Source organism: Dendrobates tinctorius, unplaced genomic scaffold (genome assembly GCF_039654945.1).
Source record: "Dendrobates tinctorius isolate UK_male_01 unplaced genomic scaffold, ASM3965494v1 ptg000045l, whole genome shotgun sequence".
NCBI classification, from domain to species: domain Eukaryota; kingdom Metazoa; phylum Chordata; class Amphibia; order Anura; family Dendrobatidae; genus Dendrobates; species Dendrobates tinctorius.
Genome location: NW_027361713.1, coordinates 13,252,979 through 13,268,236, shown reverse-complemented (window position 1 = coordinate 13,268,236; position 15,258 = coordinate 13,252,979). Strand labels below are relative to the sequence as shown.

General features: G+C 46.0%; 1 protein-coding gene across 1 annotated transcript in view; it reads right to left on the bottom strand.

The window, feature by feature from the left end:
• Positions 1–15,258, bottom strand: part of DEF6 (DEF6 guanine nucleotide exchange factor) — a 799,533-nt gene that overhangs the window by 211,211 nt on the left and 573,064 nt on the right. The window contains exon 10 of the mRNA XM_073575620.1: positions 12,408–12,606. Within this exon, the coding sequence (XP_073431721.1) occupies positions 12,408–12,606 (199 nt within the window). The remainder of the gene's footprint in view (positions 1–12,407; positions 12,607–15,258) is intronic.

Below are 15,258 nucleotides of genomic sequence, written 5' to 3'. Positions count from 1 at the left end.
TAGCGATTTGGCCTGCACAACACACCAGTCACTGTGTGTGCAGTGCAAGGGGAGGCTATATAGTGGTGTATCAGTGGTGTTGGTTGTTGGGCTGCCTTTTAAGGCTTCCTGACAGGCTGGCATTGCTGTTTACCCACTGCTCTGCAAACTGCTTTTTTAAAAGCAATCCAATCTCCCTTATCCTCTAGAAAAATATTCAGGATTGAGAGTCCTCAGTAGTTGATACCTTTTAATGGCTAACTGAAAAGATGGTAATACATTGCAAGCTTTCGAGACTACTCAGGTCTCTTCATCAGGCTAGACTCCAACAGCTGCAGGAACCTTTCCTTGCAACCAGAAAAAATGTAAAACCTGTCCATTTATAATGACCACGGACAAGATAAAGATCCCCAACTCACATCAGGACTACAAGATCCCAGGTACTTTCACCTGCATTACATCTAATGTGGTGTACTTAATTATTTGTACTAAATGTCCAACTGGGGGTCTGTATGTGGGGGAGACAGGGCAAAAGCTTAGAACAAGGATGAATGCTCATCGTCACACAATAAGAGAAAAAAGAATGGATCTACCTGTGGCAAAACATTTCTGTATCCCTGATCACAGCAGCATGGATATGAAATTACTGGTATTGAAAGGTAACTTCACATCTCAGAGAGAAAGACGAGTTTGGGAGTACAAATTTATGACGAACTTTGACACTCTCAGTGCTGGAATGAATGTGTCGCATGGATTTATGTCTTTTTACATCAATTAAGGAATTTCCTTTTAAAACCTTGCGGGGCAACACAGAACTAGACCCCAATCAGAGGACCATAAAACATCCAGACTCCTTATCTATGAACTGGTCCAATGTTTATATTTATGTTTCTCCCTCTCCCATATTGATAGCTCTGCTTCACGTCACTTGTCTTATCTATTGCATTTTTTCTAGGCTGTGTTGTGCATAAATATGTGTCTTCAGATTTTGTATTAGTCTAGCCTGATGAAGAGACCTGAGTAATCTCGAAAGCTTGCAATGTATTACCATCTTTTCAGTTAGCCATTAAAAGGTATCAACTACTGAGGACTCTCAATCCTGAATATTTTTCTATCCACTGGCTAACACGGTACAAAGATATACATCTTTCCCTTATCCTCTAGTCACTTTTGTCACAGCTGTGCCATCGAGCCTGTCACATAGCGCTCAGATATTCATTGGGCCTCACACAATCCAAAAGTGTCCAGTGTCCAAAAGTGTGTGCAGAGATTCAAAATCTCCCTTATCCTCTAGTCACTTTTGTCACAGCTGTGCCATCGAGCCTGTCACATAGCGCTCAGATATTCATTGGGCCTCACACAATCCAAAAGTGTCCAGTGTCCAAAAGTGTGTGCAGAGATTCAAAATCTCCCTTATCCTCCAGTCACTTTTGTCACAGCTGTGCCATCAAGCCTGTCACATAGCGCTCAGATATTCATTGGGCCTCACACAATCCAAAAGTGTCCAGTGTCCAAAAGTGTGTGCAGAGATTCAAAACCTCCCTTATCCTCTAGTCACTTTTGTCACAGCTGTGCCATCGAGCCTGTCACATAGCGCTCAGATATTCATTGGGCCTCACACAATCCAAAAGTGTCCAGTGTCCAAAAGTGTGTGCAGAGATTCAAAATCTCCCTTATCCTCTAGTCACTTTTGTCACAGCTGTGCCATCGAGCCTGTCACATAGCGCTCAGATATTCATTGGGCCTCACACAATCCAGAAGTGTCCAGTGTCCAAAAGTGTGTGCAGAGATTCAAAATCTCCCTTATCCTCTAGTCACTTTTGTCACAGCTGTGCCATCGAGCCTGTCACATAGTGCTCAGATATTCATTGGGCCTCACACAATCCAAAAGTGTCCAGTGTCCAAAAGTGTGTGCAGAGATTCAAAATCTCCCTTATCCTCTAGTCACTTTTGTCACAGCTGTGCCATCGAGCCTGTCACATAGCGCTCAGATATTCATTGGGCCTCACACAATCCAAAAGTGTCCAGTGTCCAAAAGTGTGTGCAGAGATTCAAAATCTCCCTTATCCTCTAGTCACTTTTGTCACAGCTGTGCCATCGAGCCTGTCACATAGCGCTCAGATATTCATTGGGCCTCACACAATCCAAAAGTGTCCAGTGTCCAAAAGTGTGTGCAGAGATTCAAAATCTCCCTTATCCTCTAGTCACTTTTGTCACAGCTGTGCCATCGAGCCTGTCACATAGCGCTCAGATATTCATTGGGCCTCACACAATCCAAAAGTGTCCAGTGTCCAAAAGTGTGTGCAGAGATTCAAAATCTCCCTTATCCTCCAGTCACTTTTGTCACAGCTGTGCCATCAAGCCTGTCACATAGCGCTCAGATATTCATTGGGCCTCACACAATCCAAAAGTGTCCAGTGTCCAAAAGTGTGTGCAGAGATTCAAAACCTCCCTTATCCTCTAGTCACTTTTGTCACAGCTGTGCCATCGAGCCTGTCACATAGCGCTCAGATATTCATTGGGCCTCACACAATCCAAAAGTGTCCAGTGTCCAAAAGTGTGTGCAGAGATTCAAAATCTCCCTTATCCTCTAGTCACTTTTGTCACAGCTGTGCCATCGAGCCTGTCACATAGCGCTCAGATATTCATTGGGCCTCACACAATCCAGAAGTGTCCAGTGTCCAAAAGTGTGTGCAGAGATTCAAAATCTCCCTTATCCTCTAGTCACTTTTGTCACAGCTGTGCCATCGAGCCTGTCACATAGTGCTCAGATATTCATTGGGCCTCACACAATCCAAAAGTGTCCAGTGTCCAAAAGTGTGTGCAGAGATTCAAAATCTCCCTTATCCTCTAGTCACTTTTGTCACAGCTGTGCCATCGAGCCTGTCACATAGCGCTCAGATATTCATTGGGCCTCACACAATCCAAAAGTGTCCAGTGTCCAAAAGTGTGTGCAGAGATTCAAAATCTCCCTTATCCTCTAGTCACTTTTGTCACAGCTGTGCCATCGAGCCTGTCACATAGCGCTCAGATATTCATTGGGCCTCACACAATCCAAAAGTGTCCAGTGTCCAAAAGTGTGTGCAGAGATTCAAAATCTCCCTTATCCTCTAGTCACTTTTGTCACAGCTGTGCCATCGAGCCTGTCACATAGCGCTCAGATATTCATTGGGCCTCACACAATCCAAAAGTGTCCAGTGTCCAAAAGTGTGTGCAGAGATTCAAAATCTCCCTTATCCTCTAGTCACTTTTGTCACAGCTGTGCCATCGAGCCTGTCACATAGCGCTCAGATATTCATTGGGCCTCACACAATCCAAAAGTGTCCAGTGTCCAAAAGTGTGTGCAGAGATTCAAAATCTCCCTTATCCTCTAGTCACTTTTGTCACAGCTGTGCCATCGAGCCTGTCACATAGCGCTCAGATATTCATTGGGCCTCACACAATCCAAAAGTGTCCAGTGTCCAAAAGTGTGTGCAGAGATTCAAAATCTCCCTTATCCTCTAGTCACTTTTGTCACAGCTGTGCCATTGAGCCTGTCACATAGCGCTCAGATATTCATTGGGCCTCACACAATCCAAAAGTGTCCAGTGTCCAAAAGTGTGTGCAGAGATTCAAAATCTCCCTTATCCTCTAGTCACTTTTGTCACAGCTGTGCCATCGAGCCTGTCACATAGCGCTCAGATATTCATTGGGCCTCACACAATCCAAAAGTGTCCAGTGTCCAAAAGTGTGTGCAGAGATTCAAAATCTCCCTTATCCTCTAGTCACTTTTGTCACAGCTGTGCCATCGAGCCTGTCACATAGCGCTCAGATATTCATTGGGCCTCACACAATCCAAAAGTGTCCAGTGTCCAAAAGTGTGTGCAGAGATTCAAAATCTCCCTTATCCTCTAGTCACTTTTGTCACAGCTGTGCCATCGAGCCTGTCACATAGCGCTCAGATATTCATTGGGCCTCACACAATCCAAAAGTGTCCAGTGTCCAAAAGTGTGTGCAGAGATTCAAAATCTCCCTTATCCTCTAGTCACTTTGGTCACAGCTGTGCCATCGAGCCTGTCACATAGCGCTCAGATATTCATTGGGCCTCACACAATCCAAAAGTGTCCAGTGTCCAAAAGTGTGTTCAGAGATTCAAAATCTCCCTTATCCTCTAGTCACTTTTGTCACAGCTGTGCCATCGAGCCTGTCACATAGCGCTCAGATATTCATTGGGCCTCACACAATCCAAAAGTGTCCAGTGTCCAAAAGTGTGTGCAGAGATTCAAAATCTCCCTTATCCTCTAGTCACTTTTGTCACAGCTGTGCCATCGAGCCTGTCACATAGCGCTCAGGTATTCATTGGGCCTCACACAATCCAAAAGTGTCCAGTGTCCAAAAGTGTGTGCAGAGATTCAAAATCTCCCTTATCCTCTAGTCACTTTTGTCACAGCTGTGCCATCGAGCCTGTCACATAGCGCTCAGATATTCATTGGGCCTCACACAATCCAAAAGTGTCCAGTGTCCAAAAGTGTGTGCAGAGATTCAAAATCTCCCTTATCCTCTAGTCACTTTGGTCACAGCTGTGCCATCGAGCCTGTCACATAGCGCTCAGATATTCATTGGGCCTCACACAATCCAAAAGTGTCCAGTGTCCAAAAGTGTGTGCAGAGATTCAAAATCTCCCTTATCCTCTAGTCACTTTTGTCACAGCTGTGCCATCGAGCCTGTCACATAGCGCTCAGATATTCATTGGGCCTCACACAATCCAAAAGTGTCCAGTGTCCAAAAGTGTGTGCAGAGATTCAAAATCTCCCTTATCCTCTAGTCAATTTGGTCACAGCTGTGCCATCGAGCCTGTCACATAGCGCTCAGATATCAGTGGGCCTCACACAATCCAAAAGTGTCCAGTGTCCACAAGTGTGTGCAGAAATTCAAAATCTCCCCTGTCCTATAGACACCTTGTACCTTGTTTTACATTACTATATAGTTTGTTGGATTTTGTCTACATTTCTACCAAAAATGAGGAAGGCTGGTGGAAGAGGCCGTGGAATTGGGCGGGGGTTGGTAGCTGGTAATGATGGTGTTGGTGGTGGATCTGATGGTAGTGGCAAGAGCAAAATAGGACCGAATGCAGGAGGTGTTGAGCCTGCGTCATCGTCTGGCTACATAAGGCCTCGAACGCTTAGTTTTCTAGGAGTTGGCAAACCGCTTTTAAAGCCAGAGCATCAGGAAAAAGTTTTGTCTTACATTGCTGACTCAGCCTCCAGCTCTATTGCCTCCTCTTCTTCAGTTGTAAAAAGTAAAAGCACTGAGTCGTCATTGGAGGCTCATGTTCATGAACCACACCTTTCCTTGTGTCCTTCACCCCAACCAAGATTGAAGGATGACGCAGGCCATACTACTGATTACTCCATGGAGCTGTTTTCACATACCATGCCTGGATTATCAAGTGAAATGGTGAATTACCCAGGCCAAGATGAATCTGACATGGAGTGCACTGATGCACAGCCGCTGATGGATGATTCTGCTGGTACATTCACTCAGAGCACTACATTGTCCTCGCAGTGTACAGAGCCAGATTCTGACCCTGATGAGACTCAGGTGCCCTTTCCCGCACACTATACCACCATACACGGTGACACAGAGGAAGGTGCACATGACATAGAAGAGGAGGTGATGGACGACCCAGTTGTTGACCCAGATTGGCATCCATTGGGGGAAGAGGGTGCTGCTTCCAATAGCTCAGATGAGGAGCATCCACAGCAGACATCGACATCGCAACAGCTGTTATCTGGCAGGCCCGGAGCACTCCAAAGACAGGTTCCAAACATCAAAAGAGTTGCTGGACAGCTTGTCCAGAGGGTCAAAAGATCACAGCGTGCTAGGCCGCAAAATGTCTGCCAAAGTAGGAAGAGTGCAGTGTGGCACTTTTTTGAACAAAATCCTCATGATCAGGCCAAGGTTATCTGTAAGAAGTGCGCAAAGACCTTTAGCCGAGGGAAAAATCTGAAAAATTTGAATACCAGTTGCATGCTTAGACATTTAACCAGCATGCACTTGTAAGCGTGGACACAACACCAAACCTCAAGTGCCACATGTGCAACTGATCACAACGAAGGTAGTCAGCAACGCTACATTCTTTCCCCCACTGTAAGCCCACCGGTTAGCACAGCAGCAAATGTTGAGGTGTCGTTGCAAGGCCACAGCAGTCAGGGAATCCCACTGTTATAACAACGAAAGACTGATTCTAGGCCATCAGAAAGAACACCAACTCCATCACCATCATCAACCCCCTCTCAGTCCGCCCTGTCCACCGCTACTTCCACCATATGCAGCTCTCAAGTCCAGCTCACCCTCCCAGACACTATGAGTAGGTCAAGAAAGTACTCAGTCTCTCATCCGCGTACACTGGGTTTGAACGCCCACATTGCCAAACTAATCTCGTTTGAGATGATGCCCTTTCGGTTGGTGGAAAGCACAGCTTTCCGCGAACTCATGGCCTATGCAGTACCACGCTATGACCTACCCAGTCGCCACTTCTTCTCTCGCAAAGCCATCCCAGCCCTCCACCATCATGTGAAAGACCGCATTGTCCATGCACTCAAGCAGTCAGTGAGCGGAAAGGTGCACCTCACAACTGATGCATGGTCCAGTCGGCATGGCCAGGGCCGTTACGTGTCCATCACTGCGCACTGGGTTAATGTGGTGGATGCAGGGTCCACAGGGGACAGCGGTGGTGGGACAGTGCTGCCTAGCCCACGGTATAGTAAACAGTAGGCTGTAGGCGTTTGACCCTCCTCCTCCTCCTCCTCCAGAAGCGAAAGCTCGTCCACAGAGCGCAGTCGTACGAGCACTCCATCTGCAGCTGCCACTGTTGCACACGATGTGTCCCCCTATCGAGCAGCTAGTGGAAAGCGTCAGCAGGCTGTGTTGCAGATGATGTGTTTGGGCAACAGACACACCGCCGAGGTGCTGGCCGAGTACTTGAAGCGACAAACTGAGTCATGGCTGGGCAGTGTACATCTTGAGGCAGGCAAGGTAGTTAGTGATAACGGCCGTAATTTTGTGGCAGCCATAGCCCTTTCAAAACTCAGCCATATACCTTGCTTGGCTCACACCTTGAACCTGGTGGTGCAGTGCTTCCTCAAAAATTATCCGGAGTTAACAGCCCTGCTCCAGAAGGTGCGAAGACTGTGCGCGCACATCCGCCGGTTGCCGGTACACTCCGTTCGTATGCAGAAGCTGCAGCGATTGCTCCACCTTCCCAACCACCGCCTCATTATCGAAATTGCAACAAGGTGGAACTCCACCCTGCACATGGTGGAGCGGCTGTGCGAGCAGAGGCAGGCCATAATGCATTTGTGGGAGGATACACGGCCAGGCACTTTGAGAGCAGACATGGAGTTGACAGGTGTGCAGTGGTCGAAGCTGAAAGACCTCTGTAAAGTCCTTCAGTGTTTTGAGGAATGCACACGGCTGGTAAGCGCAGAGGACGCCATCCTAAGCATGAGCATCCCACTTATGCGTCTGCTCATGCAAACTTTGACGCACCTTAAGGAGCAGGCGTCTGCAGCCAATGTTGATGAGGAGGAAGAGGAGGAGGGAATCCTTGAAGACATTCAGCCATTGTCTGCTCAGGGACCTCTCCTGGACGAGGTGGAGGAAGAAGAGGAGGAGGAGGAGGATGATGGGGATGATTACTTAGGGGAGGAGGATGCATCTCGTGGGGCAAGTGAAAATGTTGGCGTGGCAAGGTCTGGTACAGGGTTTGTGCGTGACTGGAGGGATGTGGATTTGACAGAAAGTGCTCCTCCAACCAGCACTCGCAGTGCATCATTGACACCGGGAACATTGGCCCACATGTCAGATTATGCCTTGCAGATCCTAAAAAGGGACCCACGCATTGCCAAAATGATGAACGATGACGACTACTGGTTGGCCAGCATCCTGGATCCACGCTATGAAGGCAAATTACAAAACATCATGCCACAGGAGAACCTTGACCTAATATTGGCTAATAAACAAGCAACTATGGTAAATCGGTTGCTTGAGGCATTCCCAGCACACAGCAGCGGTGATGGTTCTCACACGAGCCGTACGGGCCGGGGGCAGCTTGGCAGAGGTGTTCGTGGTGCACACAGCAGAAGTGGCGTTGGAGACAGGGGTTTCATGACAATGTTGTGGACTGATTTTTCAAGTACCGCTCACACAACTGGTAATACTGCATCGATGGAAAGTGACAGGAGACAGCAGTTGTCAACTATGGTTACAAACTACTTTTCCTCCCATATCGATGTTCTCCCACACCGGTCATTCCCCTTTGACTATTGGGCCGCTAAACTGGACACCTGGCCTGAATTGGCACAATATGCCTTACAGGAGCTCGCTTGCCCAGCTGCAAGTGTGCTATCGGAAAGAGTCTTCAGTGCAGCTGGATCAATCCTGACAGAAAAAAGGACCCGTCTGTCAACCCAAAATGTGGATGATCTAACCTTCATTAAAATGAACCATGCATGGGTTTCCAAGGATTTTGTCCCACCTTCCTCTGATGACACATAGGGTGACAGAAAAATGGCTTGCTTTGGTCCACCTCTTCCTGGGACTTGACCTATTTCACCTTTTGCATCAGCTGAATGTCCAACATCAACATATGCCACTTTCTAAAACTCCCTAACTGTGCTGCCTCCCCCCCCCATGGCCGGGGTCACCACCTAGCGCATGACACCGTGCGAGTGCCGTTGCCCTGGACAGGTGGGTAGGCCGACTCTTGGGCGCGGGCACTGGTACAGGGTCCTTCATAGTGCAATCAAGTGTCTCTGACGGTGGTGGTGCACACCCGCCGTCAGACACACCGCCGTACTATGAGGGGCCCAGTGCCAGTACGGAAGCCCACGAGTGGGCCCCCCTTGCTTGGGCAGGGCCCCAGCATTTGCAATCTTTACCTCTCCCTGCTCCTCCGCTGTGTAGTCTGGGCCGTCAAATCCATACTGTGCCTGACACCGTCTGAGCCTGCCTCCTGAGACATATATTTTGAATGTGTACGCTATCCATACATGTTATCCGGGGAAACGGTACCCTTTCTAACCTTTGTGCAATCACGTGCAATCCATACTGGGCCTAACACCGTCTGAGCCTGCCTCCTGAGACATATATTTTGAATGTGTACGCTATCCATACATGTTATCCGGGGATACGGTACCCTTTCTAACCTTTGTGCAATCACGTGCAATCCATACTGGGCCTAACACCGTCTGAGCCTGCCTCCTGAGACATATATTTTGAATGTGTACGCTATCCATACATGTTATCCGGGGATACGGTACCCTTTCTAACCTTTGTGCAATCACGTGCAATCCATACTGGGCCTAACACCGTCTGAGCCTGCCTCCTGAGACATATATTTTGAATGTGTACGCTATCCATACATGTTATCCGGGGATACGGTACCCTTTCTAACCTTTGTGCAATCACGTGCAATCCATACTGGGCCTAACACTGTCTGAGCCTGCCTCCTGAGACATATATTTTGAATGTGTACGCTATCCATACATGTTATCCGGGGAAACGGTACCCTTTCTAACCTTTGTGCAATTACGTGCAATCCATACTGGGCCTAACACCGTCTGAGCCTGCCTCCTGAGACATATATTTTGAATGTGTACGCTATCCATACATGTTATCTGGGGATACGGTACCCTTTCTAACCTTTGTGCAATCACGTGCAATCCATACTGGGCCTAACACCGTCTGAGCCTGCCTCCTGATGTATAGACATATATTTTGAATGTGTACGCTATCCATACATGTTATCCGGGGATACGGAACCCTTTCTAACCTTTGTGCAATCACGTGCAATCCATACTGGGCCTAACACCGTCTGAGCCTGCCTCGTGAGACATATATTTTGAATGTGTACGCTATCCATACATGTTATCCGGGGATACGGTACCCTTTCTAACCTTTGTGCAATCACGTGCAATCCATACTGGGCCTAACACCGTCTGAGCCTGCCTCCTGAGACATATATTTTGAATGTGTACGCTATCCATACATGTTATCTGGGGATACGGTACCCTTTCTCACCTTTGTGCAATCACGTGTAATCCATACTGGGCGTGAGAACGGCTGGCGAGCTGTTAAGCAAGCTACAGCACCTGTGGTTTGCACACGTAAGTTTTTCATTTTTTCAGGAATGACGGTTAGGCCTAATTCCGGAACTGCGGTTGACCTGCACTTACTGGGAAATCATTGTTCGCGGGTAATAATTGTAATCAGTGATCCCCATCACTAACGTTGTTCAGCGGGTTATCTGCACCTGTAAGCGACAAACGCTGGCCTTTTCAGTGTAGCGCACATGCAGCCACGGACATGTAAGGGCATGACACACCAGTTATTGGCCAATCTCATGTGCCAGAGCCTCACGTGTCCCTCTAGTAAGCCGGACTCGGACCGCGGGGCATGACGGAGTCTCGTTCGTTAACGGAATTAAGCTTGCAATGTGTGCATCTGTTCTGTAGCTGGCATGGTTGAGGTTTCCCAGGTGGAGTCGAATTTAACCGTAGGCTCCACTCCTGGTGGTGCCCTTCTGGACATTCCTTTAAGGTTCAGCTTTGCAACCATACTGCCCACGTAAAACAAACACTTTGCCTTCATGAACGCTGTTTGGAGGATCATGCCGCCCAATCAGTTAACCTGCTAGAGAGATCCTTCGTTGCTCCCAAGCATGACATCACACTCCCTAGGAAGAAGGTAATGCCACTGTGGCGACCGTACTCCTGGGGGCGACACAAGTGCACTGATGCCCAGCCACTGCTCGATGAATCTGCTGGTACATTGACCCAGACCACTACATTCCCCTCGCACGCTACACGACCTGAATCTGACCCTGATGAAACTCAGGTTACCCTTCCCATATACAGTTCCATCTTACACGGTGACAAAGAGGAAGCTGCAGATGAAAGTGCAGGTTCGGCCCACCTGCCATCAGACACACCACCGTACTATCAGGGGCCCTGTGCCAGTGCCGTCGCCAATGAGTGGGCCCCCCCCTGCTTGCTCAGGATCACAGCACTTGCAAAGTTGAAATACTGTGCAGTGAGATGGAAGATGGAGACGACGAGGAATCCAGACAAATACAGGGATTCCCTAGCGAGGAGACTTATTTGATTGTTTTCAATGTTGGGACAGCAATTTTTGGGGAGCACTATACTCTGGAGAATGATAGATGGGGCCCACCATACACTGGAACATTCCAAAGGTGGACGTCAGACACTGGAGCAGCATTTACAGGGCCCATTATACACTAGAGCATTAGAAATGGGGCCCATTATGTTTGGAGCATTATTTGGGCCCATAAGACAGTGGAGCTTCATCCATGGGGACCAACATATACTGTAGCATTATGTGGAGCTCATCATATACTGTTTCAAACATTATATGGGACCAATGATTCTGTATGGAGAAATAGATGGGCCTCGTCATGAGATGTAAAAAGTGAGGTATTTTTCATTGTACTATACCGCTATTTCTCTGCCGTATCGGAGCATGATGAGTTGTGGTATGTGTTAAAGGGGCGCTCTTTCGCCCAGGGTACATGAAAACCTGCAGCCAGCCCTCCCCCCCCACAACTTTAGCCAAATAACCCCCATTTTTCAGTGCGTAACTTGTATTATGAAGTTAATTAAGGTTGACAAGCTTAAGTAAGAAGAATTGATGCTTTTGGCATTCAAATGGGCACTGTAGGTGTGTTTCCTGTCCTCCTCTCACTGCCGACTTTTATTCCCCATTGACTTACATTGGGTTTCGTGTTTCGGGACGACCCCGACTTTTCCCTATAATCGGACGATCTTGCTCGACCCGACTTTTGGAAAAGTCGGGTTTCACGAAACGAAACGCGACCCTAAAAAACCAAAAGTCGCTCAACTCTACTGCTCACATCTTGTGTGGCCGTCATTCTCTCTCCATGCCGGTGTGATCATTAAAGAACAAATCATCTTACTTATTCAGGTCTGGACGATTTCTAATTGGAAGACTGAAACTCCACTGACAACTTGTTTTTCTTATCTTTCAGGTTTCATCGGGGGGCTTATCTACAGCATTACAGAATGCTGTAGAAAAGCCCCTGATTGCGGTGGCCACAGGTGATAGGGCTAAAAATAGGTGACAGATTATCTTTAAGCACCTGTTCACATTTAGTTTATGCTTGGATGTGACGGTCAGTTTTTTGAAACTGGTAATGAGTGACCTCAGCTTCTACTAAGATGCCAGAAAAGTGGGGGTGGTGTTCTACTATGGGCTGGTATATTTAAAAATGAGCTAATTGGTGCTTTTCAGATTGAAGATGAATGTAAAATCAACTTTCAAACCTACTGACAATGTTTCAGTTTTTAGAAGACACTTTCTTCAAGCACGTGGCTTCGTAGAACTATATTAGTAGAATAATCACACACCTGTACGTCTCTGTCAGCCTTTTGTCTGTTTTCCCTTACATCTTCTAGCTGCCTCTGTGCCTCCTGTAGTTCTTTGTTCTTTATGTCCATCTCCTGTTGCAGTTCTTGTTTCTCTCTCTGTGCTCTTTCAACAAAATGCGTCTGCTCTTCTCGCATCTTAACCAAAACTCGCAAATTGTCCTCTTCCTGAATCAGCAACCTGTGGAGGAACAGCAATAAAGACTGAATATTACTATTGTGTATTTTGCATTCTGATTTTGTATGGCAATATCTAAAAAGTGGAGGAAATGATTTAACATCTTCTGCCCCTGCTACTAGGCAGAAACCAAGCCTTGTCACCTAATATGTAAAAAGAATTATCCCTACTGCTTATTGCATTTTTACTTTTGATATTACAATGGGCGATATATGGGGAAAATGCTAAATAAATTGTCTAATTCTGCAGTGTGTGAATGGAGTTTATACAGCATACTTTATTCCTATTGCAGATTGTGGGCACAAAAATCCCACAAATAATCAAAAACAAGTACAAAGAAGATAAAAAATTAAAAACCCACTAAAACAAATAATTGTGTTTGTTACTATATGTCACTTATTTGCCTGTAAGACAAACTCTTCTAGAGCCCACTACACATCTACATAGCATATACAGTTGTGCTCAAAAGTTTACATACCCCGGCGGAATTTTTGCTTTCTTGGCCTTTTTTCAGAGAATATGAATAATAACACCAAAGCTTTTTTTCTACTCGTGGTTAGTGGTTGGGTGAAGCTATTTATTGTCAAACTACTGTGTTTCCTCTTTTTAACTCATAATGACCACACAAAACATCCAATTATCTCTGATCAAAAATTCAAATACCCTAGTAATTTTGACTTGATGACATGCACAGAAGTTGACACAAATGGGTTTGAATGGCTACTAAAGGTAACATCCTCACCTGTGACCTGTTTTCTTGCAATCAGTGTGTGCATAAAAGCTGAGAGAGTTTTTGGGATCCAGACAAACTCTTGCATGTTTCATTCAGCCACTAACATTTCTGAATTGTGAGTCATGGGCAAAGTAAAAGAATTGTCAACAGATCTATGGGAAAAGGTAGATGAACTGTATAAATGAGGAAAGGGATACAAAAAAAACCAAAGGAATTGATAATGCCAGTCACCAGCATTCAGCAGAGTTCAAACTGTGATTAACAAATGGAAAATCAGGGGCTCTGTAAAACCACGGTCAGGAAGCCCAACAAAATTTTCGCCAACAACTGCCAGATAAATTGTTTGGGATGCAAAGAAAAACCTACAAATAACATCAGCTGAAATACTGAACTCTCTGAAAACTAGCGGTGTGGCTGTTTCAAGATGCACAATAAGGAGGCACTTAAAGAAAATTGGGCTGCATGTTCGAGTCGCCAGAAGAAAGCCATTACTGAATAAATGCCAAAAAGTATCTCGCCTACAATACATAAAACTGCACAGAGACAAACTTCTGGAAAAAGATGAGACCAAAATTGACCTTTTTGACCACAACCATAAACGTTACATTTGGAGACAGGTCAGCAAGACCTATGATGAAAGGAACACCATTCCTACTGTAAAGCACAGAGGTGGATCGTTGATGTTTTGGGGAAGTGTGAGCTACAAAGGCACAGGAAGCTTGGTCAAAGTTGAAGGAAATATGAATGCAGAACTTTATCAGCAAATACAGGAGGCAAATTTGCAATCATCGGCCTGGAAGCTGTGCATGGGACGTACTTAGACATTCCAACATGACAACGATCCAAAACACAAGGCCAAGTCCACCTGTCTTTGGCTACAGCACAACAAAGTGAAGGTTCTGGAGTGGCCATCTCAGTCCCCTGACCTTAATATCATTGAGTGACTCTGGGGAGCTCTCAAACACGCAGTTCATGCTAGACAGCCCAGGAATTTACAGGAAGTGGAGGCTTTTTGCCAAGAAGAATGGGCAGCTTTACCATCTGAGAAAATAAAAAACCTCATCCACAACTACCACAAAAGACTTAAAGCTCTCATTGATATTAGAGGGGGAAATACATGGTATTAAGAAATGGGGTATGTGAACTTTTGACCAGGGACATTTGGATGTTTTGGGTTGTTATTATGATTTAAAAAGAGAAAACGCAGTAGTTTGACGATAAATGGCTTCACCCAGTTATTAACCTTTAGTGGAGAAAAAGTTTTGGTGTTATCATTCATATTCTCTGAATAAATGCCAAGAAAGCAAAAATTCTGCCATGGTATGTAAACTTTTGAGCACAACTGTATGTGTTTTATCGATCCATAGCACAGTACACATAACAACTAGAGATGAGCGACTTTGCCTTTTTTCAGGTCGAGTCGGGTTTCATGAAACCCGACTTTCGCAAAAGTCGGGTCGAACACAATCTGCCGATTATCGTGAAAAGTCGAAGGCCGACTGAAACACACCTACAGTGCCCATTTTAATGCTAAAAACATCAATTCTTATTACTTAAGCTTGTCAACCTTAATTTACTTTATAATTATAGTTAGGCATTGAAAACTGTGGGTTATTTGGCTAAAGTTGTGGGGGGGTAGGGCTGGCTCCAGATTTTCGTGGGCCCAGGGCCAAAGAATGTCACTGGGCTCCATGAACACATGCCACAATTCATGATCCTCTGATACGGCAGAGAAATTACCGGTATAGTACAAAGAAAAATACTTCACTTCTTACATCACATGACTGATATCCATTTTAAATTCTCCAATAGCTCCAAAAACGGACAGTATATTACTCCATACAGTATTATGGCCACCGCATAGTGCGCCATACAGAGTAATGAGGCCCATATATTTCTCCATACAGAATCATTGGTCCCAT